Raw genomic sequence first — 24,112 nt, forward strand, 5'->3', positions numbered from 1 at the left:
AAAAAATGGGCCAAAGAACTAAACAGACATTTCTCCAAAGAAGACATACAGATGGCTAACAAACACATGAAAAGATGCTCAACATCACTCATTATTAGAGAAATGCAAATACCACAATGAGGTACCATTTCACACCAGTCAGAATGGCTGCTATCCAAAAGTCTACAAGCAATAAATGCTGGAGAGGGTGTGGAAAAATGGGAACCCTCTTACACTGTTGGTGGGAATGCAAACTAGTACAGCCACTATGGAGAACACGGTGGAGATTCCTTAAAAAAATGGAAATACAACTGCCATATGACCCAGCAATCCCAATCCTGGGCATACACACCGAGGAAACCAGACCTGAAAGAGACACATGTACCCCAGTGTTCATCGCAGCACTGTTTATAATAGCCAGGACATGAAAGCAACCTAGATACCCATCAGCAGATGAATGGACAAGAAAGCTGTGGTGCATATACACAATGCAATATTACTCAGCCATTTAAAAAAATACATTTGAATCAGTTCTAATGAGGTGGATGAAACTGGAGCCCATTATACAGAGTAAGCAAGCCAGAAGGAAAAACACCAATACAGTATACTAACGCATATATGTGAAATTTAGAAAGATGGTAACGATAACCCTATATGCAAGACAAAAACAGAGTCACGGATGTACAGAACAGACTTTTGGACTCTGTGGGAGAAGGCATGGGTGGGATGATCTGAGAATAGCATTGAAACACATATATTATCAATTGTGAAACAGATCGCCAGTCCAGGTTTGATGCATGAGACAAGTGCTCAGGGCTGGTGCACTGGGATGACCCAGAGGGATGGGATGGGGAGGGAGGTGGGAGGGGGGTTCAGGATGGGGAACACATGTAAATCCATGGCTGATTCTTATCAATGTATGGCAAAAACCACTACAATGTTGTAAAGTAATTAGCCTCCAAAAATAAAATAAAATAGAATAAAATAACTAGAGCTAAAAAAAGAAAAAAAAAAATTACCGTTCCATTGCCTTCTGGCTTCCTGGGTTGCATTTGATACATCTGCTGTTACCTGTATCTGCTATTTGATGATTTGTATCTGATGATTTTTAAGTTCTACAGGGTAGAAGGCTGCCAGCTGGCCACAAGGTGAACCCATGAGTGACAGGCAAGATAAAAACAGTAGGAAAGGACACAGCACTCTTAACTGGCAAGGAGCGTGCCGTGTGTCAGGTGAGAGCAGCAGCCGCGGCAGGGCCCTGCAATGGTCCCAGGCAGACACGCAGTGCCTGGGCCGGTCAGGGGCCCTCACTCAGCAATCTCCACTCCTGGAGGGACAGGGACCCCTCTAAGCCAGTGGCTGCTCCGTTAGCCTTCTCGGTGGTTCTCGAAGTCCTGCTCCAACTTCATGTTACACAAGGAGCCACAGCAGTCTCCCTGAACGCCCTGGGAGGGCTACGTGGGCACACCTCCAGAGCTCAGCCTGCCCCCTCTCCCGGGCCACCGGCTCTCCACACACTTCCTTTCTCATGGGTCTTAGTCCCACAGGTTGTCTTTCAGGTCCTGGAACCCAGGGAGCCGTGTTCTCCTTGGGGCCTTTGTCCACGGTCCTTCAAGTGTGACCGTCTCAAGTGGGGGTGACAGTCATCAAGTCCCAGCTCACACGCTACCTCCTCAGGAAGGCCTCCTACCCCTGACCTCCTACTGTTCCCCCCCTGTCACCCCCTCCCCCGAGCCCTCGTGAGTCATCTCAGTATGTTGTCCATTGTTTCACTTGTCCTCAGTGCTCCTGGGGGCTCCTGGTGAGCCCTGAGGGTTGTGTTTAAGGGTGGTGTTCACCATCATTCCCCCAGGACATGCAGACCATCTGGGAAGTGGTCAGCAGACCTCCATCTTCAAGATGGAGGCCTAGGTTGAGCATTCATTCTGCTTCCTCTTGAATCTCTACTAAAATGGAAAGGGATTTTTTTTGAAGGACAGAGCACAAAGACCAGTCATATCTTGGAGTCTGATGCCAAGGTGCAGGAGGTAATCCGCTGAGCAGGTGCAGGAGTGCTTCCAACGTGTTCAGGGGAAGCGCCAGGCCCAGGGAGACTGTGTGGAGCCACCAGAGGGGAGAGGCAGAGTCTGGGGGTCAGTCTCCGCCACCCCCCATCCCCACTCGGGCAGCGCCCTCGGCCCCCAGCCAACTTCGGTTGCTCCATCCAACCTGGGAAGGCCCCCTCCCTCTTGGGGTCGTTCTGAGGAGACAGCGAGCACCTGGCCAGGGCAGGTGCCCCACCAGGGCCACTCAAGGGTCAGAAGAGCCACTCAGTGGGCCAGGTCAGTCCCATAACAGGAGCCCTCCCCGGAAAGGAGCTGCCAACAGCATCACCGAGAGCCACGCTGGTTCTCACAGCCAGACTTGCGCCCTGCCGCTCCAGCACTTCCTCTCCCACCAGACAGCCTGGGGGGGGGGGGGGGGGGGCGGAGATGGGGAAAGGGGGTCAGCTGGCCCTCTGAGAACAAGCCAGAAGGCACCACAGTCGGGGGTTCTAGTTGAACCTGCTCCTCCATGAGCCTATCTATGGCCATCTTTCCATCTCACTCCCCCGTGTGGGCTCTAGGGCCCAATTTCCCTCCAGTTACAGCTAGCCCAGCTGCCCCTGCACCAGTGCTGCTGGGAGACCCCTCTGCACCAGCTATCCAGCAGCCCCCATCATGCAGCTTGTGTTCTGGGATTTGTTCTGCACCCCACCCCCTGCAGGGGCCCCAGGGAGGGGAATGGACTTTAGAGTGAGGGGGGAGCCCCACGGGGAGCCTGCCTGCCGGGGAGCCAGGGCAGGGGGGCCGGCACTGGCTTCACTGTGGCTTCTTAAGAGAAAATGGTGAAGCGCAGCCAGGAAATCAGGCAGGAGACGCAGAACTCGGCCTGCCCTTTTCAACCTCGTGGTCACGCACTCCGACCAACACCAGCAATCTGAAGGGGGTAGTTCCAGGAGAAAAGCGGCCACAGGGACATCTGTCAGTCTGGCTACTGTAATGGGATTTTACTCTCATAAAAACCTCTTGCCAAGGACTCTATATTTTTAGTTTTCACATGCTAGTCCTTATACAATTTGTTTTTGCCAGTTCATTTACACCCAAAATGTACTGACTACTGACAGACGCTTGGGAGAAACCTCCCGTATGTCAAATGCTGCTTCACTTCATTCAGTTACCGTCAAAGAACCAACCACAAGGACTTCATGTAAACTGCACGTTTATTAGCACTGGTGCTCCGACACAGCGCTTCCAGTGAACATGCGGAGCTGCATGGAGGTGACCGGACAGGTGAGGTGCAGACTCGGGAACCGTGGGGCCTTACTTCTTCCACTCATTCTTGTCGTAGTCCCACTTGGCCGAGAAGCCCTGGATGGGGGCCACCTTCATGTCCAGCATCCTCTTGGTCTGCTTGGCCACCCACTCCTCTTCAAAGGTGTGCGGGATGGGGCCGTACACTACAGTCCAAAACAACGTCGTGAGGCGACACTGTCTTGACAAGGTGTTTCTAAGCCAACACGTCACACAGGTAAGTCTTCCCCATCTCATTAGCAACTTGATCAGCACCGTCATCGGCCACTCGACACCCACACCCACACAAACATGCTGGTTTCAAACCCTGTGCACTGACAACTTGGTATTTCCAAATTACACCCTGTTGGTAAAAGTGAGCACGAAAACACAATGCTAAAGCAGAATGTCTTCTGTGCAGGACAGAGACAGCAAGTACACGGGCAAGCGGAGAGCACAAGCAGAACCAAAGGCGACTCATGAAGAGCAGACAGTCACAGGCCTGTTACCGACCCGCGTCCACACGCAGGCAGCAAGGACAGGACCACCCCTTCTCAGAATGGGCCAACCTACCCCACAGAACAGAGAGCACAGCACAGGCAGCACCAGAACAAACAGGCAGCCCCGACACTGGCCGAGCAGAAACCGCTAGGTCTCAAGACCGAGGCCTCTGGTGACCTGAGCTGCAGTCCCTGCAGCCCAAACAGCCCCCCGATGGTAAGAGTTTCCTCCTCCTCAGTCTAACCTCCACCACAACTTCTGACGCCTGACCGCTGAGCAGATGAGCTACCGGAAACATGCTGGGCTGGACAACCAAGCATGGCCCATCCAGGATCAATCAGCTGCAGGCCACACCACTTGAGTTCACGCGAGCCAGCCTCCCAAAGCCAGTGAACACTCCAGGATGGAGCCCAGAATGGAAATGCCGGTCTGTGTGACGGCCCCGCCCCACTCACCATAGTGCTTCTCCCAGATGAGGAGGAGCGCAGTGAAACCGATGAAGAACATGGCCGCGCCCACCACTGTCTTCCACTCGTTTGTGCTCCTGTTCATCTCAGCGAAGCTCTCCTTGAACTTAAGGCGGTACACTGAGGAGAGAGAGGACAGTGCTGCGGGCACAGAGGACCCCCGCCTCGAGGTAGAGCTCCACAATAAAGGGGGGGGGCAGTGGTGGTGTAGAACACGGAGTGAGGAACACAGGCTTCAGGCCCTGACACACCCGCTCACACTCGGGGGGGTGGGGGGAAGGAAAGGAAGATGCATGAAGTTTGTGCTGGGTGGAAAAAAACCTGAAATTCTTATTTAGAGTAAGGCACGGGGCCCGTTTAATGTGCCTTTTTCCTGATGGTGTGTCAGTGATCCTCCGTCAGTACTTCCCCCGAGCAGAGGCACGGAGGCGCTGCTCGCACATGTACACCATCCCAAGTTCCGCTCGGTAGCTCTGCACCTGTTCCCGCTCCTCCTGGGGGCTAGAGCCCACGAGCATGGACAGAGGCGCCTGGGAGGGGGTTCAGCCAGCTGGCAGAGCTAAGGCCCTGGACAGCCCCACAGACGCACAGCACCCCCACCCTCCCCAGCACACTGGTCTCCAGGCCCAGCCCAGAACCAGAATTCTTGTGCAACACAGGCTGCCCATGGTGCCTTCAATACCCACGTTCAACTTTCTCATCAATGGAGAGGCTGCTCCAGGAAGCCTTCTCCTTTTCCTTCAAGGCCTTCTGGCTGGCAGACAGGTTCTTGACGTGGGCCACATCAGGCAAGGGGTAGTCACGCCGGTCCACATAACCCGGGAGAGCAAAATCTTCACTCTTTATAACACTTCCTAAAAAACACGTTGGACAAATATTTGAAATTCACATAGGTTCCATTACAAACAAGGCAGTACTTCTAAGAACTGAAGTCACTCCACGTATGTGCACCCTGAAAACCTCAGTCATCCTAGGGGCTGTGACCCCCACTCCAAACAGCCATAGGACGGTCGTGTGACATGGGGGCAGGCTCACCCCATGTGGCCCTGAGAGCAGGTGAGGATGGAGGGTAGATGCCAACAGCAGTGCTCTTCATCACACCAAAACAGGAAACTGCCGGGGCACTGCCAACGAGAGAGCACTTCCTGCAACTACCAGGGTTCACAGAGGCTGGACAGCTACTCAGGTCCCCTGGACTGACTGGAGCCTGGACTAAATGGAGGCCCTTCCACAGGGAACTCCAACTAACGGGGAAGAGCAATATCAAACTCATAAAAGAAACAAGGGTTCAAAGTTCAGAAAGAAAGACATGAAAAGGTGGCTACTGTGGCACTGCAAAGCAGCAAATAACCGTAGAAATGTGTGTCATGGAGCCAGGAGCCATTTGGCTTGTTCAACAAATGTTTACAGGGTGCCTACTGTATGCCAAGTACTGTTCTAGCTCAAAATGGGAAGTCATGTACACACCAAGTCACAGAACACCTTCAGGGTTATATTTTCTTTTTAAGAATCTAAGCTGGAGAAGGGAATGGCAACCCACTCCAGCATTCTTGCCTGGAGAATCCCACAGACAGAGGAGCGCGGTGGGCTGCAGTCCGTGGGGTTGCAGAAGAGTCGAACACAGCTTAGCAACTGAGCACACACGCGTGGGTGTGTACAAGTTTTGAAGGATTCTGTGGTTATTTATTAACAGTGTCACATGCTCATTAAAATAATTAAATATAGGGACACCTCATCAGTGATATATCTTCCCAAGGTGTAAATGTCCTCTGTTAACCTGTTTCTGCCTACAGAGTCAACTAATTTCACTAAGGCGAAGCTCCTTGGAAAAACTTAATTTATAGTCACTGTTTGGTTCTGTGAACAGCTTTGACTAGCAAATAAATCCTTTGAGTGGTTTTTGAATGTGAAAAAAAAAAAGAATCTAAGTTATGTGTAGATACTCACATGAATATGCCACTAAACACAAGGTAAACCCAAGTTGTCATCAGTGGAAAGCGGGGATGAAATGGAGACTTCTGCCCAAAAAGATAAAAATTTCAGCACCTTCAAATTGGTGTGTACCCAATGTATTACTCTAGTAAAATGGGGGAAAGTTCAAAAAGCAGGGAAAAAAGGAGTATCTTAAACTTTAAGGTTTTCCCTCAGCAAAAAGCTATTTGATTCTACCCTACATTTGAAGGAAATTCTGTGTTTGGAACGAATCTGGAGGTATAAAGTCCTGTAAAAATGCTTCACCTCCATTAGCTTAGTCTGAATGATTGAAATCTCACAAACCATGTTAACAACAGTGAAAGAAAACCTTGCACCTTAAACAAAGCAGTAAAATTTCTCCAAATGCTCACTGGTGCCTTGCCTATGAGTAGCACACTCATATATTCTTACCCAACCTTATCCCAAAGAGACTGAGATGAAATGGCTAAAATTTTCATTTTACAAGTTTTCATTTAAAACTTTCCAATTTTAAAACTCTAAGACTCTATTAAAATGATGAGTGGACTAAAAAGCACTCAGCTTACACGAGTTATTAAAAATAGATGTAAAAAAAATAGATGTTAATTAGGGTGATGAGAATGTTCTCAAGTTGATTACAGGATAATGGCACAACTCAGCAAATGTACTGAAAACTGCTGAAGTGTAGCCTTTAATGTGTCAGGGTGTTATGGGAAATACATCTTAATAAAACTGTTATCAAGATGCAAATGCATATAACCTTCAAGCATCCTAAGCACAAAATTGCATTTTCTAGAACAAGAATGACTAATTCATGACCTCACTGCTGCCAAGGGCTCGTCTTTTAGCCTGGTTCCCTAGTAAATGGAGGGCTGGGGGAGGACCCCCACAGACACATAAACGTTAACACACCAAACATTCCTTTCAAAAGGAGAGAAAAGCAAAGATTTTATAACCCAGTGAAGGTTTTATCATTTCTGTCCTCGATCTGGATGGATATGGGGGCCTCTGCTGATGATATCCGGTGAATCTGAGCTCCTCTCTCAATCAGACATGTCACCACACTAACACCCAAACTGCCAGTGGGGGCTCCCAATGGCTATTCTATGTGGAGAATCAGCTCATGTATGACTTACACAACCAGAACTTTAGAATAAAAGGACGAGACTCGTCTGAGAGACAGCAGTTTCCTCCACCTGCTTACCGTGTGCTCGAGAAGCAGCAATGAGTAAGCCCAGCAGGTCCCTGCATCCAAAAGCTCGCGCTCCAAGAGGCAAACGCCCCTCAAACTACCCGCAAACCCACAGCCTCTAAGGAAGCACACAGGGCCAGGCAGGGCCTATCTTCCTGTAAAATGACACCTGCACGGAGGGTGACGACTCAAAGGAAGCCCCATCTACACCTCTGGAACTGAGGCAGGAGGAGCCGGCCTGGCGCGTCTGAGAAACAAAACACCAGTGGGGCAGGGAGTGAGCCACTGGGGAGGGCTGGTCGGCTGCTCTCTGCCTTTGTGGGTCTGATGTGATGAGGACAGTGGGGCCGGGGGCTGATGTTACTCCAGGCATGAGGAGCCAGCAGGTGGCTTCAAGTAGGGACCAACTAGATCTGACTTCCTATGCCAAAAGCAATATCTAAGAATAAGCCCCAGTCAGTGCCCCTGGAGGAGACAGAAGTTGCCTTCTCGCAGAAGATCAGAACGACCAAAGGGACGTGAAGGGACCTTGAGGGGTGATGGAAGTGTTGCATGTCCTGACTGGAGTCATTGTCACACAGTTGAATAAGCTTATCAAAATCCAGAGAAACATAACATCTAGAAAAGATAAACTTTCCTTTCTGTAAATTATACTTCAAACTAAACTAAACAAACAAAAAGCTAAGGAAATACATTAGCAAAACCAAAATGGAAACCAAAAGGTAATCTTTGACCTAAGTGACTTCCTAGGCTTTTAGTGAAGGAGTGTTTCTTTCTGCATGTATTAACAACTAAGTTTTTTATTATCTACTAATTTAAATAACATTTCAATAATGCTTTTACTAAAATTATCTGTTTTAGAGTCTGTCATCCTGAGCAATATAAAGGACATACACAAATATAACACCCAAGTATCACCAATTAAAGGACATAACATCAAGGAAAGAAAATTACATAAAGCAGCTCAGACAAAAGCTCCTGAGTCCCTCGATACATGAGTCTTGCTCTCAACTCCATCACCCATCACTCAAGCCTTGCACTTGACTACCCAGTAACACAATCTGTCACAATGATTCCCATTTCCTCCTCCTGCTGGCTTTCCCTCTGCCTGGAATGCCACTCCGCTCTTGAGTGTGAGGGAACCCCACCAGCCCTTCAGCTGAGCAAGGCCTCCCGTCCAGAAGCCCCGCCCTGTACCTCAGGCCAGGCTAAATGCTTCTCCTCGGAGCCCATCTCTCACTGAAACACTGCCTTCATGTATCTTTTCTCTCCAGATTGCCGACACTCTGTGGAGTAATCCCGCATCTCACATTCCTTTATTCTAAGTGTCTAACACTGACAGCTACAAAGAGATGCTTGATAAATGCAAAACTCAACTTGCTATGTGCCAGGCTCTGAACTAGGTTCTTTAAGTACATTTCAGGTGAGAGAACAGGTTCCTAAACTTGAGCAAGTCCAAGGTAGAAATGAGATTAAACCCAGTTCAGGTTAGGAAGTCCAAGCTCCTTTCCGTCCACTGTCCCAATAATTCAAATAGCATTCAAGCTGAGTGGCTAGAAGTTGGGGGTGGGGGTGGGGTGGGGGGTATGGAACAATAAAGTCAGGTATAGTGTGGATCTCTTAAAAGGTGTGGAACTTGAACCTGAAAACATGAGAAGGGAAGGAAAGGGGAGAAAATATCAGTATAAGCGAAGACTCAGACTAGAATTCATTAAAACTCTTTAATCTAGAACTAGGCACCATTAAACTGTATGTATCTCCCTTCAAATTCCGCAACAAAATGTGATCAGGATCAAAGCTCTCCATGTCTGAAACTAGCACAGGGCCTTATGAGCAGCAGAGCAAAAAGAAAAGATTATACTTACCATGGGCCCGAACACACACCGAGGTGGAAATTGCACGCCTGCCAATCAGGCTAAATACTCTGGTCGCCAACATTCTGAAAAATAAAAATGTATCTTCACTATGAACAAGGGTAAGCACCTATTAGGAACGATTCTTCTTTTTGCCCCAGTGCATTCTGGAAGTCAATGCAATTCTTTTATTTCTTCTTCTCCCCAACATAAGTGACCGGATCTTCATTACTGACTATGAATTTTTGAAAAAAGATGAAGGCTTTTTTTTTCCTCTCAGCAGACAGCATGGTTTAACAGAGCTCCGTTATAAACCAACTGCCATATATACACACTTTAGGCAATTCGTAGAAAACTGGTTTGTTTGAGGGGTTTTTTTTTTTCCTTTGTTTTTTAAAAAATCAGCTTTCTTAAAAAACAAAGAGGCAAAAAAATAGTTTAAGGAGATTGTGCTGCCAGTAATGGGCTCCACCTCCTAGAAGGAAAAGGTAAACCGTTTCAAGTAACTAAGAGACACGCACCGCATTCATTACTTGGTTACAGACCTAATATGTGGCCCGGCTTGAAAGGGGAAATGAAGGGGAAAGGATGCAAAAGCGGCCTGGTCCACTTTCAATCCCTGCAAGACAACTAATGACCGGGATAACACACCTCTCGCTTGGGCCTTTTCTGAGTCAGACCTACCTCCCCTATTTGCCCTTCCCTTAAAACTGGACCTTTCAGGGGGCTGCTGACGATCAAAAAGATCCAGAACGCATTCAGAAAGCAGCCCACTAGAGGCAGAATAAACAGAAGCATGACGTCAGGGCCGAACTCGCCTCCGTTTCCCTTGTTTTCTCCCCGGCCTGACCCGCGCCAGAGCGGGTGCCCAGCGTCCAACAGGCCGGGAAGCGGGGCGCCTCCCTCGGAGCCCCGTTACACCCCAAGCGGTGGCGCAGCACCGTCGGGAGGGGCGGCCGGGAGCCCGCGAGGCGACCTGCCCTCAGGCCCCCGCCCTCGACCAACGGACACTCCAAGGTCAGAGCCGCAGCCAGCCCGCGGCTGCGGAAGGACAGATGGAGACCGGCCGGATGCTTCCAGGCGTCACAGAAGCAGCGACCAGGCGGCTTCCGAGCCCGGAGCCCCCAAGGGCCGGCCTCAATGTCACTGGGACGGAGGCCCACTCGTCAGTTCCTTGTGGGCGCCCGGCCGCGGGTACGTAGGCCCGAGGGCTCCCGGCGCCCGACCCTTCTCAGCCTCGCGGCGCGGACCGGCCACCGCCCGCCTCACCTGCCGCCAACGACCAGCCGCTGCCCACCGTGCCCGCCGCGACCGCCCTCTACGGCTCGGCTGCCCGCGACCGGAAGAGAGCGAGGCCGAGCCGCGGAGCACCACGGGATCGAGGAGGACTCCACCCCGCGCCCGACCGAGCGGGAGGTCACAGGACCGGAAGTAGGTCAAGCGGCGAACGTCGTAAAACGCCGGACTGGGCGGCTTTCCGGCGGCTACTGGACGTCCGCTTTCCGGCGGCGCCCGGCGAGAAGCGCGAGTGGAGTCTTAAGGTGGCCGCGTCGGCCTCTCCCGGGTGGTTAGCCGGCGTCTGAGAAGCGGAGCTCGAGTGGGGCTGGGCCCGTCAGGGGCCCTCGCCAGCCGCGGGGCCGCTCCAGGGAGCCGCCGCCTCGTCCTGCTTCTCCCCTGAGGCGCCGCGCGGCCGGGAAGCGGATCCAGGCCTCGGCCGGCGCCGGGCCTCCGGGGCCCTCCCGGGCTCAGCATGCCCGGGGTGAAGCTGACCACCCAGGCCTACTGCAAGATGGTGCTGCATGGCGCGAAGTACCCGCACTGCGCGGTCAACGGACTGCTCGTGGCCGAGAAGCAGAAGCCGCGCAAGGAGCACCTGCCTCTGGGCGGCCCGGGCGCCCACCACACCCTCTTCGTGGACTGTATCCCCCTCTTCCACGGCACCCTGGCCCTCGCCCCCATGCTGGAGGTGGCCCTCACCCTGGTAAGCGCGGGAAGGGGCTTGCCTCGGAATTAGCGAGACAGGAGACGGGCTGACAGTCGGCTTCCGAGCCGTCCCGGCTAGAAGCTCAGGGTGGTCCAGCCGGAGTCTGGACCCAGCACCGCCGAGTTCGCCGTGACCGTGAACGGACGACCCGCGAGGGCGCGTTGGTCTTTGCCTGCACGCACTTAGCAAGCGCCCCTCAGATGGCAGGCAGCTCGTCGTTGCAGCGGCCGAAGGGGCGACCTCAGTCGTCCCGGGTGTTTTTAGAACGCCTTAGGCGACGGAAAAGGCACCGATTTTCTCATACCAGTAGCCCTTATAGAAACAAGCCGCTGTTAACTGAGCGTCTGTATTTGGAATTTTGAGTAGCGGGGAGTTTGGACGTTGCCGTCGGGCTCGCGCGCACCGTCGCGGGGCCGGATCCGTGTCTGCCGTAGGTGTGAAGGCGCGGTTCTTCCCACGTCACTGCCCCGGGACACCCAGGGTGGACCCACGGTTAGAAAGGCGGCGTCGAGCGCTCCGTGAACAAAACCTTGTCTGTCCTCTTTAGTGACATCTGGAATGCACCCGTGGTTTTAAAAGCTGAAGACTTTGTGTGTAATTTGAAAGCCAGAGCAGACTTGCTTTCCAGCCCGCACACTTCTGTGGGTCTGCTCACGACTGGTTTTTTTGAAGTACGGTGGGAAAAGGTGTGGCATAGGAACAGACCGACTGGTTATTAAATTCTAGGCTGTAACTGTTGAGGTATGGTGACCGGTGAAGGAAAAAAGACCACCTATAAATTGGAGTTAAAACCTTAGGGAGGAGTAGGCTCAGACCTACCTGGGTTGAATATGTCTATGATACTAAAAGAGAATTAGTTGATTCATGCAAGTTTGAGAAGAGTAGTAGAAATCCTTTCTCTCTACATCCCAAGAAGTAAAAATGAATCCATTTTGTAAATTACCTAATTATGACAGATAAGCAGGAAGTATCTTTAGACCAGTGGTCCTTGCCTAAGCTTACTGGGCACATCTTTGAGTACCTGTTAAACTGAGTCATTGTGTGAATTTTTTCCTATCATCGTGGGGCAGAACATAGAAAGTAGATGATGTGTATAGAATCAACCATTTTAGCTCCTGAAGAAACGTGCTGTTGGTATCAGTGTGTTCGTGGGGTATGCCTGTATCTGTTTTAATGCAAGTCTTTTCAGCTCCCTGTCTTGATTATTCTATCAAGAGAACTGTGTGGTGATTGTCTATGTGAAGTCCAGTCACTCGAAGGGAACTCAATTGACCAGTAGTACTAATGCAGCTCTCCAGTACAGCCAAGCCTGTGCTAGGGGGAAGGATATTGCTGTGGATCAAATACAGTACGTGCGTAGTGATTGAACTTGTACCAGGCAGACAAGTACATACTGAAGAATAAGTGCCATATGGGCGGGGCGGGGTGGTCCACTGACCCAGGCTGGCAGAGTCAGGGAGGGCAGGCTGCCCAGAGAAAGGGACATGCAAGTGGTGGCCCAAGGAGCAAGGCTGCAGGAGGGGGGGCAGAGGGACCAGGTGAAAACCGGGGAGGGGGGAACTTTCAGAGATGAGCTAGAAGGTAGAGTATAAAGGGACCAGACAGAGAAAGAGGTGAGCAGTGGACAGATTCATCGTAGAAATCATTCCGGGACACTGCTCACTCTGCACCACTGCATCTGTACTCCAGACGCACCTTCCAGCGTTTCCCCAAATGTGCCCTTCAGTGTTGGAGTCTCCTGTCCAACGGAATTAAGTGCAAACTAGGTTTTCTGCACTTAGCTTCTTTTCAGACAGTAAAAACTGTCTGAATGTCTGTCCTTGCCAAGCAGTGTGGTGGTTTGTGCTCACTTTTCTTATATTGATCAAAACTTTGAATCATAGACTCAGCATTTAACAAGTAGGAGAACAATGTCAATTGAGTACAAATTAAATAACTTTCAGAATAAAGTTATAAGAAAAAATTGCCATTTGAAACCATCTACAAGTTTTTGTGTTATTATTAAGATATTTAAGTTTATATCATTCAGATTTTGTCTTAGCAACTTTATAACCTGAAGACAATGAAAAATCTCAGCCATAGTTTATCAGCTGTAGAAAATGTTTTAATAAAGCATCTAAATCCATAAAACTATACAGGAGGCCTAATTCTGATAGCTTGTTTCTATTCAGGGAGTTTTGTATTGAGTTATTTTTGATAAGTGGGAAAGACTGACTTGGTATGCTGTCCATCAAAGGGCAGCATCAAATTCCTTTGCAAGGCTTTTCATTATAATTTTCCATTTAAAAAAAATCCTTGCATTTCTGGGAGCTTTCTATTTTTTTTAAGTACTTAGGCCTGTTATCTTACTTTATCCTTAGAACCCTTTGACGTAAGTAGTGATGGAATTATTTCTAATAGCAAAAACCCATAAAATGTCAGTAGGGAAATTAGCACAAAGCTGCTGTTTCCGTAAGCCCTCTTTGTCCTCCCCTCCCCCCCAAACACACACACCCCCACTGTGATTTCCTAGTGCTGGGAGCTGCTTGTCAGTACCTTCTGCTCGGATGACTTCTTGACTTGGGCCTGGGATTCCTTCTGCTGCCCCCATGTGTGCCGTCTCTGTGCTCATCTGCACAGGCCACCGCCCCTCTGGCTCTCGGCTCAGCCCCCTACTTCCTCCTGGGAGGGGGAGCTGGCTGCTCTGGGCTCTCCTCTCAGTTCTTCCCGTGACCTTCACTCTCTGTTCCCAGGCCCCTTATCACCAGCGCTCTTCCTCCAAAGCCGGCTCCTCCTCGTGGAAGAATCAGCTGCTGATTTGAGGATCTTTTTCTTCTCTTTGAAACTAGGCGAACCCTCTAGTTTTAGACTCCAGGGCATGGGTGTTGCTGCAGACAGGGAGGCTCCCAGACACCCTAGCTTGTGAGTGACCAGCCTGGAAGCAGCACCCTCCTTGGGGTGACTCTTACTTAGCAGCGCCCTGCCTTGCCTGCTTTGTGGCTGTGGTCAAGGAAGTGTGTGCAGTGTTATGAGAACTCCAGGTGCCTCACTCATGCAGACACTAGCAAGTTTGCTGAGAGAAGCTGCTTTCTTTGTCAGCCTCGCTGGGAATGGACGAGTGGGCCCGGAGCCTTTAGTAGTTCTCCTGCATGTCTGCGAGGGAGCAGGCCTGAAAGACATGAACAGAGGGTGGCGGCTTGTGCCAAGGTGACAGTGTCCTTCTTTCCATCTGAAAAGTAAAGGAAACTGCATAAGTGAATGCAGGATTTGGACCTTGTATCAAAGCCACTTGCCAGGTATCAGAGTGCCATCGTGAACGTTTTCATTTTGATTGTTCACAAGATGCATCACAGGAGGAGGACACCATAGCAGCGGAAACGAATTCACTGAGAACAGAGTTCAGACAGCTTCTCAGCTCTTTTGCTTTGTCCTGCCCCACTTGGCGGAGAAAGCAATGGCACCCCACTCCAGTACTCTTGCCTGGAAAATCCCATGGACGGTGGAGCCTGGTAGGCTGCAGTCCATGGGGTCACTAAGAGTTGGACACAGCTAAGTGGCTTCACTTTCACTTTTCACTTTTATGCATTGGAGAAGGAAATGGCAACCCACTCCAGTGTTCTTGCCTGGAGAATCCCAGGGACGGGGGAGCCTGGTGGGCTGTCGTCTATGGGATCACACAGTCAGACACGACTGAAGCGACTTAGCAGCAGCAGCAGCAACCCCACTTGGAGGGTGCGAGTTGCCTACTGTATAATCTGCTGCTTAAATCCACTCGGGCTTTTTGTTAACAAGCTGTTTGGGCTGACTGCAGGATTCTGAAACCCCACAAGAGCCGCCTGCCCCATCCCCAAGCGGCGGACTGTCCATACTGCTTGCCTTCCCCCACACACTGACTCTCATATGCTCCGTCACTCACTGATGAAGTCTGGTTCCACTGAAACTGTGTACGCTGCTTCTGTGGACTCTGATGGCTGGTTCTCCAGTCATCAACTAGTGGCCACTGGTGTCTCTCTGGACATGGATGTGCATGCCCATCACAGGCATCCAGACTTCACTTGGTGGTTCTTATTTGAATCACTGAAAGATTTCGAAAGCCAAGCCTGAGCTTTTGTGACCTGGTTCACTTTGGGAGCAGCCTCTTTAAAGAGTTCTACTAGGAGTTCCCTGAGGTCCAATAGTTAGGACTTGATGGTTTCCCTGCTGGGGCCCCAGGTTAAATCCCTGGCCAGGGAACCAAGATTCTGCAAGCCATGTGATGCAGCCATAAAAACAAACAAAAAACAAAGAGTTCTACTAGAAGTATAAGGTCATGACGTTATTTTTCTGCTGGAGTTTGGCTAGGCCTTCAGAGTGTTTTGTCCAGGAATTCACCCCTCTTTAGGTAAAGTGTCAGTTGAGGTGTGCGTTTGTTTGTCAGAAGAATCCACCATCTTGTCAGATGCCTTCTCTGCTGTCTGAGCGCAAGTACAGGGTGACCCTGTGTGTTTGTTGGCGACTGAATCCCAAACCATTCCCTGCAGCCCAGGAGCAGGATTGGGGAGCAGCTTAGACAGCTCACTGAAGAGTGTGTGGGAGCGCCCGATGGCCTGGTGTGAGGGTTTGGTGCTCTCACCGCTGTGGCCTGAGTTCGGTGTCTGGTCGGGAGCTGACACCCCCAGGCCTCGCCGTGCAGCCTGCTGCAGGACAGCGGCAGGGGGAAATGATCATCTCATGCTCGTGTTAAAGGTAGCTGTGGTAGGCCAAAAGAAACGCACCCCCCCAGGGTGTCCACGGCCGAGTCCTCGGACCCTTGGACAGGTAACCTCACATGGAACAGGAGACTGCAGATAAGATTAAGTTAAGGATCTTGAAATGCAGTGATTATCCTGGATTATCTGATGGACCCAGTATAATCACGAGGGTCCGCATAAGAGGCAGTGGGGGTAAGAGTCAAAGAAAAAGAGTTTTGACAACAGAAGCAGGGGTCAGAGTGAGATAGCCACCTCCTGAGGAATGTGGTGACCTCTCTGTGTGGGAAAAGGCAGGGAGCAGATTCTCCCCTTGAGTCTCCGTCAAGAGTCAGCCCCACAGACTCATTTTAGACTTCTGACCTGTGAGACAGATCTGTGCTGTGTTACGCCACTAAGTGTTCGTACCAGACTCAGGACACTCTCTGTAGTTGTGACTCTGGATGTAAGAGCAGCCAACACCACGGAGCCAGGCGAGGGGCGCAGAGGTGGGCAGAAGTGAGGGTCACCTACATGAGGACGCCCTCAAGAGACCAGTCTTCAATCAGAAACGAAGGCTGAGAGGGTGACACCAAAGGGCGGGCCAGTGGGTGGGTGTGAGTTCAGGAAATGGGACCAAGTGCCAGGTTTTAGAACTAGGCTATGCCCTTCGATACCACATGGAGGTAAATTTAGAAAGAAATGAAAGAATTTTGCTGCTGTAAGCAGCAGTAGAATTTCCAAGACTCATTCTTTTAAGAGGTGATAGAAATAAAATATAAGTAGTTGTGGAATAATTTGCCTCAAAGTTAGAGAGAAAGAGCCATTATAAATATTTTGGAGACATAGCCCTCATCTCTTGGGTGGATGACCAGAACCTCTAATTGGTTCATTGAGCCTTGGTTTTGACCCAGTATGGTAATTTGTGAGCTCTTAGGAGGCCAGAATTACTATTCTAATCCTCGTGTGAGCCAGGGAACCTTGGACTGTGACCATTTTGTAATATCTGCTTTTAGTCATAAAGGAGACTATTGGAGTCCCAAACCAGAATTTGAGAAAAAGAACGAATAGAGCTATGTTTAAAAAGGGAAAAGAAAGAAAAGAAACCCTTTTTAACCAGTTAATTCACTTTGAAAAAAATTGAGGATCAATTGTATCTCTTCTTTTGCAAGCCGAGAATAGAATTTCCTGCAGTGTATTATTAAAATTCCATTACAGCAAAACAGGACGACCTTTTGTTGTTTTTAATAATAGCATTAGACCTGCAGGATGCTAAATCTGATGAGAGAAGAGTGGCATTGTAAAACAAAAAACTTTGCAAATCTGCTGCCATGCTCCCATTTAAAAGCATGCCACAGGGAAATGTGTGAGTGCATGCACGCGTGCTCCTCTGTACCCCACATCCCAGCACAAGGGGTTTTCATAGTGTATTGCAAGGAATACTGAAATAACAGTATTGAAGGACTTGACTTTGAAGAGAGATTCAGATTCCCATACTGCCTCTTTTCTGACTGTGCAAGTTTAGACCCTCTCTGAGCTCTTTAGTATGCTATCTGTGAAGGATCGATTTTAACTCTCTGAAGGCTTATTCAAGCCCCAGAAGGCCTCAGTGCTTCATTTTGTCAGAGAAAGTGGGTAACACTGGTTCCCCCTCACCCATGGCACTGCACCCATTTATTATGTGTCTCTCTGGAGCCTTCTGCTGGGACTGGGGGAGGAGGTCATTCCTAGCGTCCAGCCTCACCCCTCCCGGCCATTGCAGGCTCCTTCTCTGTGGGAAGACACCCCACCTCTGAGAGAGGGGGAGCCTACGCTCTTTGCTTTCTCTGACCTCCTGTGGACTGTGGAAAAGCTAACTGCGGTGGCCTTCTTTCCCCTGAATACCCATACATCCATTTGGTGTGGGTTGGTTTTTTTTTTTTTTTTGTCCATATCACCACCATAATTTGGTGGGATCTCAGTTCCCCAACCAAGGACTGAACCTGGGCTATAGCAGTGAAAGTCCAAAATCTTAGAAATCCCATGGACAGAAGAGCCTGGTGGGCTACAGTCCATGGGGGTCACAAAGACTAGGACATGACTTAGCGACTAAACAACAAAGGCCACCAAGAAACTCCCCCATTTCGTTCTCGTAGGGAGGAGGATACAGGATTTCTGTTTGTCTTGTCCCAGCATTTGGTTGAGGGAGGGGGGTTCCTCTGTTTATTGAGACTTGATGTTTAAGGGAAAAGCATTCACCTCTTCTTCCCAAATTTTGTTCTCTTTTCAGATTGATTCGTGGTGCAAAGATAATAGCTACGTGATTGCTGGTTATTATCAAGCTAATGAACGAGTAAAGGATGCCAGGTATATCCATGCGAAACCCTCAGTGGGCTCCCTCAGTGAGCTCCGAGTGCAGAATCTGTAAGAAGAGTGTCCCTCCCTGCTTGTTAATAGTACTCCAGGGGTATTGGGGTGCAATGTGTGGGAACAGAGCCCCTCCGTGCTGTTGATATTATTCCAGGAGGGCTGGGGTACGGGTCATTCCAAACACTTATATGAACGTTGGGATTCTGTCCTGTGTTGTCTTTATTTTGCTTAAAAGGAATTCTTAAAACGAAAACAACAGTCCAGGGCCTCCTGTTCAGTCCCCCCTCAGCTGCGCCTCGCTTCCCATTCCCAAACTGGGATTGATGTAGGACAGAGCACCAGGCAAGCACTCCACTCTCTTTTGGGGTAAAAAAAAAAGCAACTTTTAGGTTTGGTGTTCTTTGGGTCGGCTGCTTTGATGAAAACATGGTGCTTGCTACTTCTCCCATATAATAGGTCTTGTTTTCTTTTATCCAGCTAGTTGGCCCACGGTGGTTTTCACTAATGAGCAAAGCTGAGATCTTTGCTTTGTTTCTGCATCAATGTCCTAGCAGAAAAACTGATGACATCCTGACGTTAGGGTAATTTGAGGTGGGCTTAATAAGCTGGTTGTTTCCAGAGGTGTGAAACGTATGTCAGAGAAAGGAGGGTGGTGCAGTTACCCAGAGCTGATGACAAAAGCTGGCACCTGCCCTGCCTGAAGGAATGAAGACAGGTCAGTCAGGTCAGGAAGGTTCCCCCCGCTTCCCCCGAGAAGAAGAGTGCCCTTTGGTCAAGAGATACAGCTAGCAGCCAGCCTGACATGACCTCACGGAGAGAGTCCCAGAGGAGTCAGCACCCTGAGCAACCAGAGGCACGAGCCGGGTCACCCTGCAGCTTTCCTCATACGGCCAGGCAGTTAGGGGGTGCAGTGAAGGGCCCCAGGCCAAATGCCTCCCGGAGTCGTGTCCACTTGCCCAGCATAGGCAAGTGGTAGGACTCAGTAGCATTGGGGGAAATAACACAGCAAGCCAATAGAGCACTTCCAGAGATGTGAACTGTTTTATCGTAGAGGACTGGGCCCAGTTGGGACTGAGGGCGACAGGGTCCCCAGCGCGGGCTCAGCAGCAGCTTCTGTGTCAGCCTCTCCATGGACCACATGCAGAGCTGCTCTCTGATCCCTGATTCTTCAGCTTTTCCCAAGACATCTCTGACTGTTTGGTCCCTGCGTCCATGCATGCCTCTGGTTTCGCCTCAGTGTGTCTCTTACCAGCCCCTCCTTCGAGTCCACCTGCCTCCCTGTGGTTGATGAGCTGGAGCCTGTTCACAGCCTGTGTCAGTCTTGGTCTTATTACACGAAGGAAGCTGCCGGGGTGTGAATCCCTGCCCCAGGCCAAGCTCTCTGCTGAGCTGAGCCACGGACTCCTGGCCCTTGCCCTCAAGTTGCTGCACTGAACTTGAAAGACATTGAAACCCAGGCCTGTAGTGCAGGCCCCAGAGCCCGTGCTGTGAGGGTGGTGCGGGGGCTGTGGCAGCGGGAGCAGGAGGCGCTCCAGCCACAGGCGTGACAGAGGAGCCTCCGGGAGGGTGTGGACAGATGAGCCGTGGCTGCGGGACCCCGGCCCTGAGACACCTGTGCAGCCCTGCCGTCACTGTAAGGGCCTTCCAGGGTGACCGGGGGATGAGAATCCCTGGGGCCCTTTCTCTATTACATTGTTTTGTGTTTCAGTTTTCTTAATATGATGCTGCAGATAATCACACACCTCTGTAAATTTTCAATTTTGAAGGTAAAAATAGAATACTTGGCTAAATTTATTTTTATAAAGCATTAAGCCTGCTTCTTTCACCTCAGTCACAATGAAAGGATCGTAACTGTATAGTGTGTTTGTTTCTGGTTCAGTCCCTGCTTCAGAAAGCTGAGACTGATTGTACAAAGGGAAAGATGCACAAAAAGACAAGGGCCCCTGCTCTCCCCTGAGCTCCACACAGTCCTCAACATGTCACTGCAGCAGGATCACAGTCCCCAAAAGCTACTTAAATGGGTGTAACCCCACACAGGGGGGTGGCTTACTGGTGCTGTTGGTCTTTGTGTCATTGCTGTTTACTCTGCCACAGGCAGACAGTGTTGCCCAGCGTCAACTAAAACTTGGTAACCTCTCTGGTTCTTCTCTCGCAGCCCAAACCAGGTAGCAGAAAAGGTGGCCTCCAGAATCGCTGAGGGCTTCAGTGACTCGGCTCTCATTATGGTGAGTCACTGTCGCTCGCTCCAGAGTCCTGTGTGTGGGGACAGCTGCTGAGCAGCCTCTTGCTGACGGGCAGCTTTGTCTGTGAGCAGTTTCCTTTCTGCAGGTACTTACTTCATCAGACTGTGGCCTCCTTCAGCCTTCTTCTCCCAGCTGCAGGCTCAAAGTTGCTGAGTCAGGGCCGCAGCAGTCATGGCACATGGGTGTCCAGAGGTGGGGGGGTCATTCAGTTCCAGCGGGTCTCAAAGTGGGATCCCTATGCTGAGAGTATCAGTACCACCTGGGAATCGATTGGAAATGCAGAGTCTAGAGGCCTAGGAATCTGTGCCTCTGTAAGCTTCCAGATGATTCCAATGTACATTCGAGTGTGAGACATATTGAATTAGGTTAACCAGCATAGCTGAGGGAGCAAGGAGGGAAATAGCTTACGTCAGAAGCCCTGTTCCTCTCAGTTCAGATGGAATTCTAACAGGGAAGGCAGAGTAACGTTTTGGAAGCTTCGAGTTTGTGAGAAAGCAGTCAAGTACTCAGTGTTTCTCCCACGTGATGCATGGTGTAGCTGGGCCGTGGTGGGGTGCACTCTGAGGCGGGGTTTCTGCCGTGGTGGGCGGTGTTGAGCCCGTCCCTGACCATCCCTGTGGAGACCTCCCCCATGGGCAAGCCCCAGGGAGGGACCTGCAGGCTGCAGCAGAGGTCCTGGCTCTGTTCACGAGCGCACCCTTTGTCTCGTTGCAGGTAGACAACACTAAGTTCACAATGGACTGTGTGGTCCCCACGATCCATGTGTATGAACACCACGAAAACAAATGGCGCTGCAGAGACCCGCACTAGTGAGTGCCCGTTCCCGGGGCGGCCCGAGTGCTGGGGCCTATCCTGGCACGCTGCTCCCACGGGAACGCTGACCCCCGCCTTCTGGGTTTCTAAGCTAGCATGTTCTCTAGAGAAGTGTGCACACCTCATACAGAAGTCACGGGTGTTCCTCAGCCCCCAGAGGACAGGCCTGCAGGGTTTCCAAGCAGTGCAGACAGCCTGTCACTCACAGGTCTCCCCTCCCACTCCCAGGCCCCCTTTCCCTAAGCCAGACCCTCTCCCCAGGCATTTGTTTGGTTTATTTTGCAGTCAGTCATCTGCCTCCAGCTTTTTCAGAGTTTGATTTGAAGGTTCTCTCTTCCATGTTTCATATTCTTTATATGCATCTTCATGTGTTTAGATGTGTGTGTTTGCTAGAGTTCACCCTTGGCTTCCTTTACACTCTGCACGCGGCTGGTTTCCTGTTTGCTCTATGGAAAAGCCACGCATTTTGAGTAAGAGGCTGACTTCTCCTATCTCATCTCATAGTGATTACTGTGAAGACTGGCCGGAGGCCCAGAGGATCTCGGCATCACTCCTGGACAGCCGGTCCTACGAAACACTCGTGGATTTTGATAACCACCTGGATGACATTCGGAATGACTGGACAAATCCAGAGATCAATAAAGCTGTTCTGCACCTGTGTTAGGGAGGGGTTTCAGTGACTGGTCTCTGGGCATTTCCACTGCACTGAAGAAGAAAAGCTATTTTTAAATGTAAATGAAATATCATAGCCGGTGTGGAAAGCTGACAGTTTTCAGAAGTGGCGTGTGCCTTGAGAAAGGGCAGAATGTCCATCAGTCACCTGTCTAATGCAGAGTCTCTAGACCAGGTACAGACCGTCCCATCCGACCACCCTGTGGAGGCTTCCCAGTTGTACGTGGCTATAATTCTTCAAATCAAAGCTATTTCTGCTTGTCCAAGATTGTTCCTATTAAACAATTTTAACTAACCTTTTATAATCTGGAGAGAATACTTTTTAAGGCATATGAACTGTCTTTAAAAAAAAAAAAAAAGCCCAGATCTTACACCCAAAAGAGAGTGTTTGTGAGTTTTCATCCTGTTTGAGTTAATATCATCCAGACTGGGGATCAGGCCCGCCCCTGGTGTGCCGGGCCAAGCTGTGTCTGAGAGCCGTGTGCTGGTGTCCACAGCCGGGAGGCTCCCCTAGCTGCTGCGTCTCTTCACATGGGAATAATGCTGCTGGTGCCTGAGAAACCTTCATCGTTAAGGGGTAAAAACAAACACTGCTGGGAAGGCAGCTTGAGCGGGAGCACTGTATGATGCTCCTCAACCAGACAGATGGGAAACCCACGGAACTGAAGGAAAAGGGGACCAGTGTGCTACGATTGTCTTAAAAAGGCAAGAGTCGGTCCTGACTGCTGACCAGCTTGCGTGATTCCCCAAATGGCTCTAATTTATTTCTTCACAACAATTATTTCTTTTTGTATCTGAAGCCACACGAGCTGAACAAAACATAGGCTCCTGGAGTTTTACAGCACCCAGTCTGTAATCGTTAACGCTTGAAACAGTTAAGCTTTTTAACCCCATTGTAGGAAATTGATGCGGAAATGATTGCATCGCATTTATTCTTTTTCATATGAATTATTCCATGCAGAGTGCAGGGACCTGTACCTTTGCCGCTGTTGTTTATTGGACCATGTGAAGGAAGTCTATGACGATTGGGTTATCTGTTGAAAAGGTTTATGAGGTGCAGCATTTCACTGTTACATCAAGTAGGAAACTTTCCAGCATTGCTTACAATAGATGTGCTTCCTTTGGCCCACCAGATTCTCTCTCCTTCCTTCAAATCCCGCTCACCCTTGGCTTTGTAAGGTGACCGTATGTCGTGTGGGGAACACAAACGAAGGGCTGGCGTGCCAGTGCCCTGCACCTGCTCACTCCTCACCTCAGAGGCTGCGACCAGCACAGGTGGAGTGCGGCGGACAGTCTCGTTCCAGATGGGTCTGTATTTTATTTTGAAAAGGAGAAGAGTCAGTCTCTAGCATTTGCCACAGAAAAGGCTGTCTTTTCCTGAAATTAGAACGAGCGTGTGCTCCCTCCAGGTCAAGGTCAAAGGTAACTGGTGGAGCTATTTGAAGCCAAAGGTGTGGCCAAGTCTAGTTTGGAAGCATTGCACAGATGGTCTTAGTGTCCCTCATTTTTACCTCTCTGTGCAATTCTTGTTCTTGGTTCCATCAGCTTCCCAGGAATGTGTTCTGTTCTCCAGTTTGGATTTTAGCCTAGAACCAGGTGCCCTCTCTATAGCAGAGTCAGGCTCATGTTTTCAAAAGAAAATAAATACTCCAAAGAGAAGAATGTATCTGTGAGGAAACAAAAACAAATTTCCAGAGTGTGGACAATTGCTTCTGGATGCTTGTGAAAATAGCGAAGCCTCCGCTGAGGCCCCAGGCCCCGTGTCAGGCTCCCCTCCGTCCTCTCCAGGCCTGGCTGCATTCTGGGCCTCCAGTCTCCCGGCCCTTAGGACAGTCGTCATTTTTACCCACCGAAGATAAGAGTGGGAGCCCATCAGATAGCCACTGAAATGGGGTCATACTGTGATTTCCCTAGAAAAGACTTAGAGAAGCAACACAAATTATATTGTACGTTGAAGAGATCCTTGTCAGTCAGAATGTTCCTAAATGAGTCCTGCTTCAGTCCAAAGGTGCTGGAGGGGAAGGGGTGGGGAATGTGTAGAGACACATCCCCGTAGAACCAGCCATATCCTTAAAATTCTGGTGGACATTTTTCTCTGTTCCATACATCC

At 50.1% G+C, this 24,112-nt stretch overlaps 2 protein-coding genes across 2 annotated transcripts; one reads left to right on the forward strand and one right to left on the reverse strand.

Moving 5' to 3' along the window:
• Nucleotides 1-3,202: 3,202 nt before the first annotated feature.
• LOC122420491 lies at nt 3,203-10,660 on the reverse strand. Its single transcript, XM_043435613.1, has 5 exons — nt 10,526-10,660; nt 9,269-9,342; nt 4,945-5,112; nt 4,247-4,378; nt 3,203-3,457 (listed from the first exon to the last, which is right to left on the reverse strand). The coding sequence occupies exons 2-5, from the start codon at nt 9,339-9,341 to the stop codon at nt 3,321-3,323; spliced, it is 510 nt and encodes a 169-aa protein (XP_043291548.1). The 5' UTR covers nt 9,342; nt 10,526-10,660; the 3' UTR covers nt 3,203-3,320.
• Nucleotides 10,661-10,859: 199 nt separating this feature from the next.
• On the forward strand, nt 10,860-22,304 carry EMC8 (ER membrane protein complex subunit 8). The gene is made up of 5 exons (XM_043435612.1): nt 10,860-11,237; nt 18,195-18,271; nt 20,430-20,499; nt 21,232-21,326; nt 21,835-22,304. The coding sequence occupies exons 1-5, from the start codon at nt 11,007-11,009 to the stop codon at nt 21,992-21,994; spliced, it is 633 nt and encodes a 210-aa protein (XP_043291547.1). The 5' UTR covers nt 10,860-11,006; the 3' UTR covers nt 21,995-22,304.
• Nucleotides 22,305-24,112: the final 1,808 nt, after the last annotated feature.

Source organism: Cervus canadensis, chromosome 18 (genome assembly GCF_019320065.1).
Source record: "Cervus canadensis isolate Bull #8, Minnesota chromosome 18, ASM1932006v1, whole genome shotgun sequence".
Taxonomy (NCBI): Eukaryota; Metazoa; Chordata; class Mammalia; order Artiodactyla; family Cervidae; genus Cervus; species Cervus canadensis.

Coding starts and splice junctions, on each gene's coding strand:
- LOC122420491 (XM_043435613.1), bottom strand. CDS start 9,341: ATGTTGGCGACCAGAGTATTTAGCCTGATTGGCAGGCGTGCAATTTCC. Junction 5,113..9,268: donor GGTGTGTGTTCGGGCCCATG/GTAAGTATAATC, acceptor CGTGTTTTTTAG/GAAGTGTTATAAAGAGTGAA. Junction 3,458..4,246: donor CATCTGGGAGAAGCACTATG/GTGAGTGGGGCG, acceptor TTTGGACTGTAG/TGTACGGCCCCATCCCGCAC.
- EMC8 (XM_043435612.1), top strand. CDS start 11,007: ATGCCCGGGGTGAAGCTGACCACCCAGGCCTACTGCAAGATGGTGCTG. Junction 20,500..21,231: donor GTGACTCGGCTCTCATTATG/GTGAGTCACTGT, acceptor GTCTCGTTGCAG/GTAGACAACACTAAGTTCAC. Junction 21,327..21,834: donor CGCTGCAGAGACCCGCACTA/GTGAGTGCCCGT, acceptor CTCATCTCATAG/TGATTACTGTGAAGACTGGC.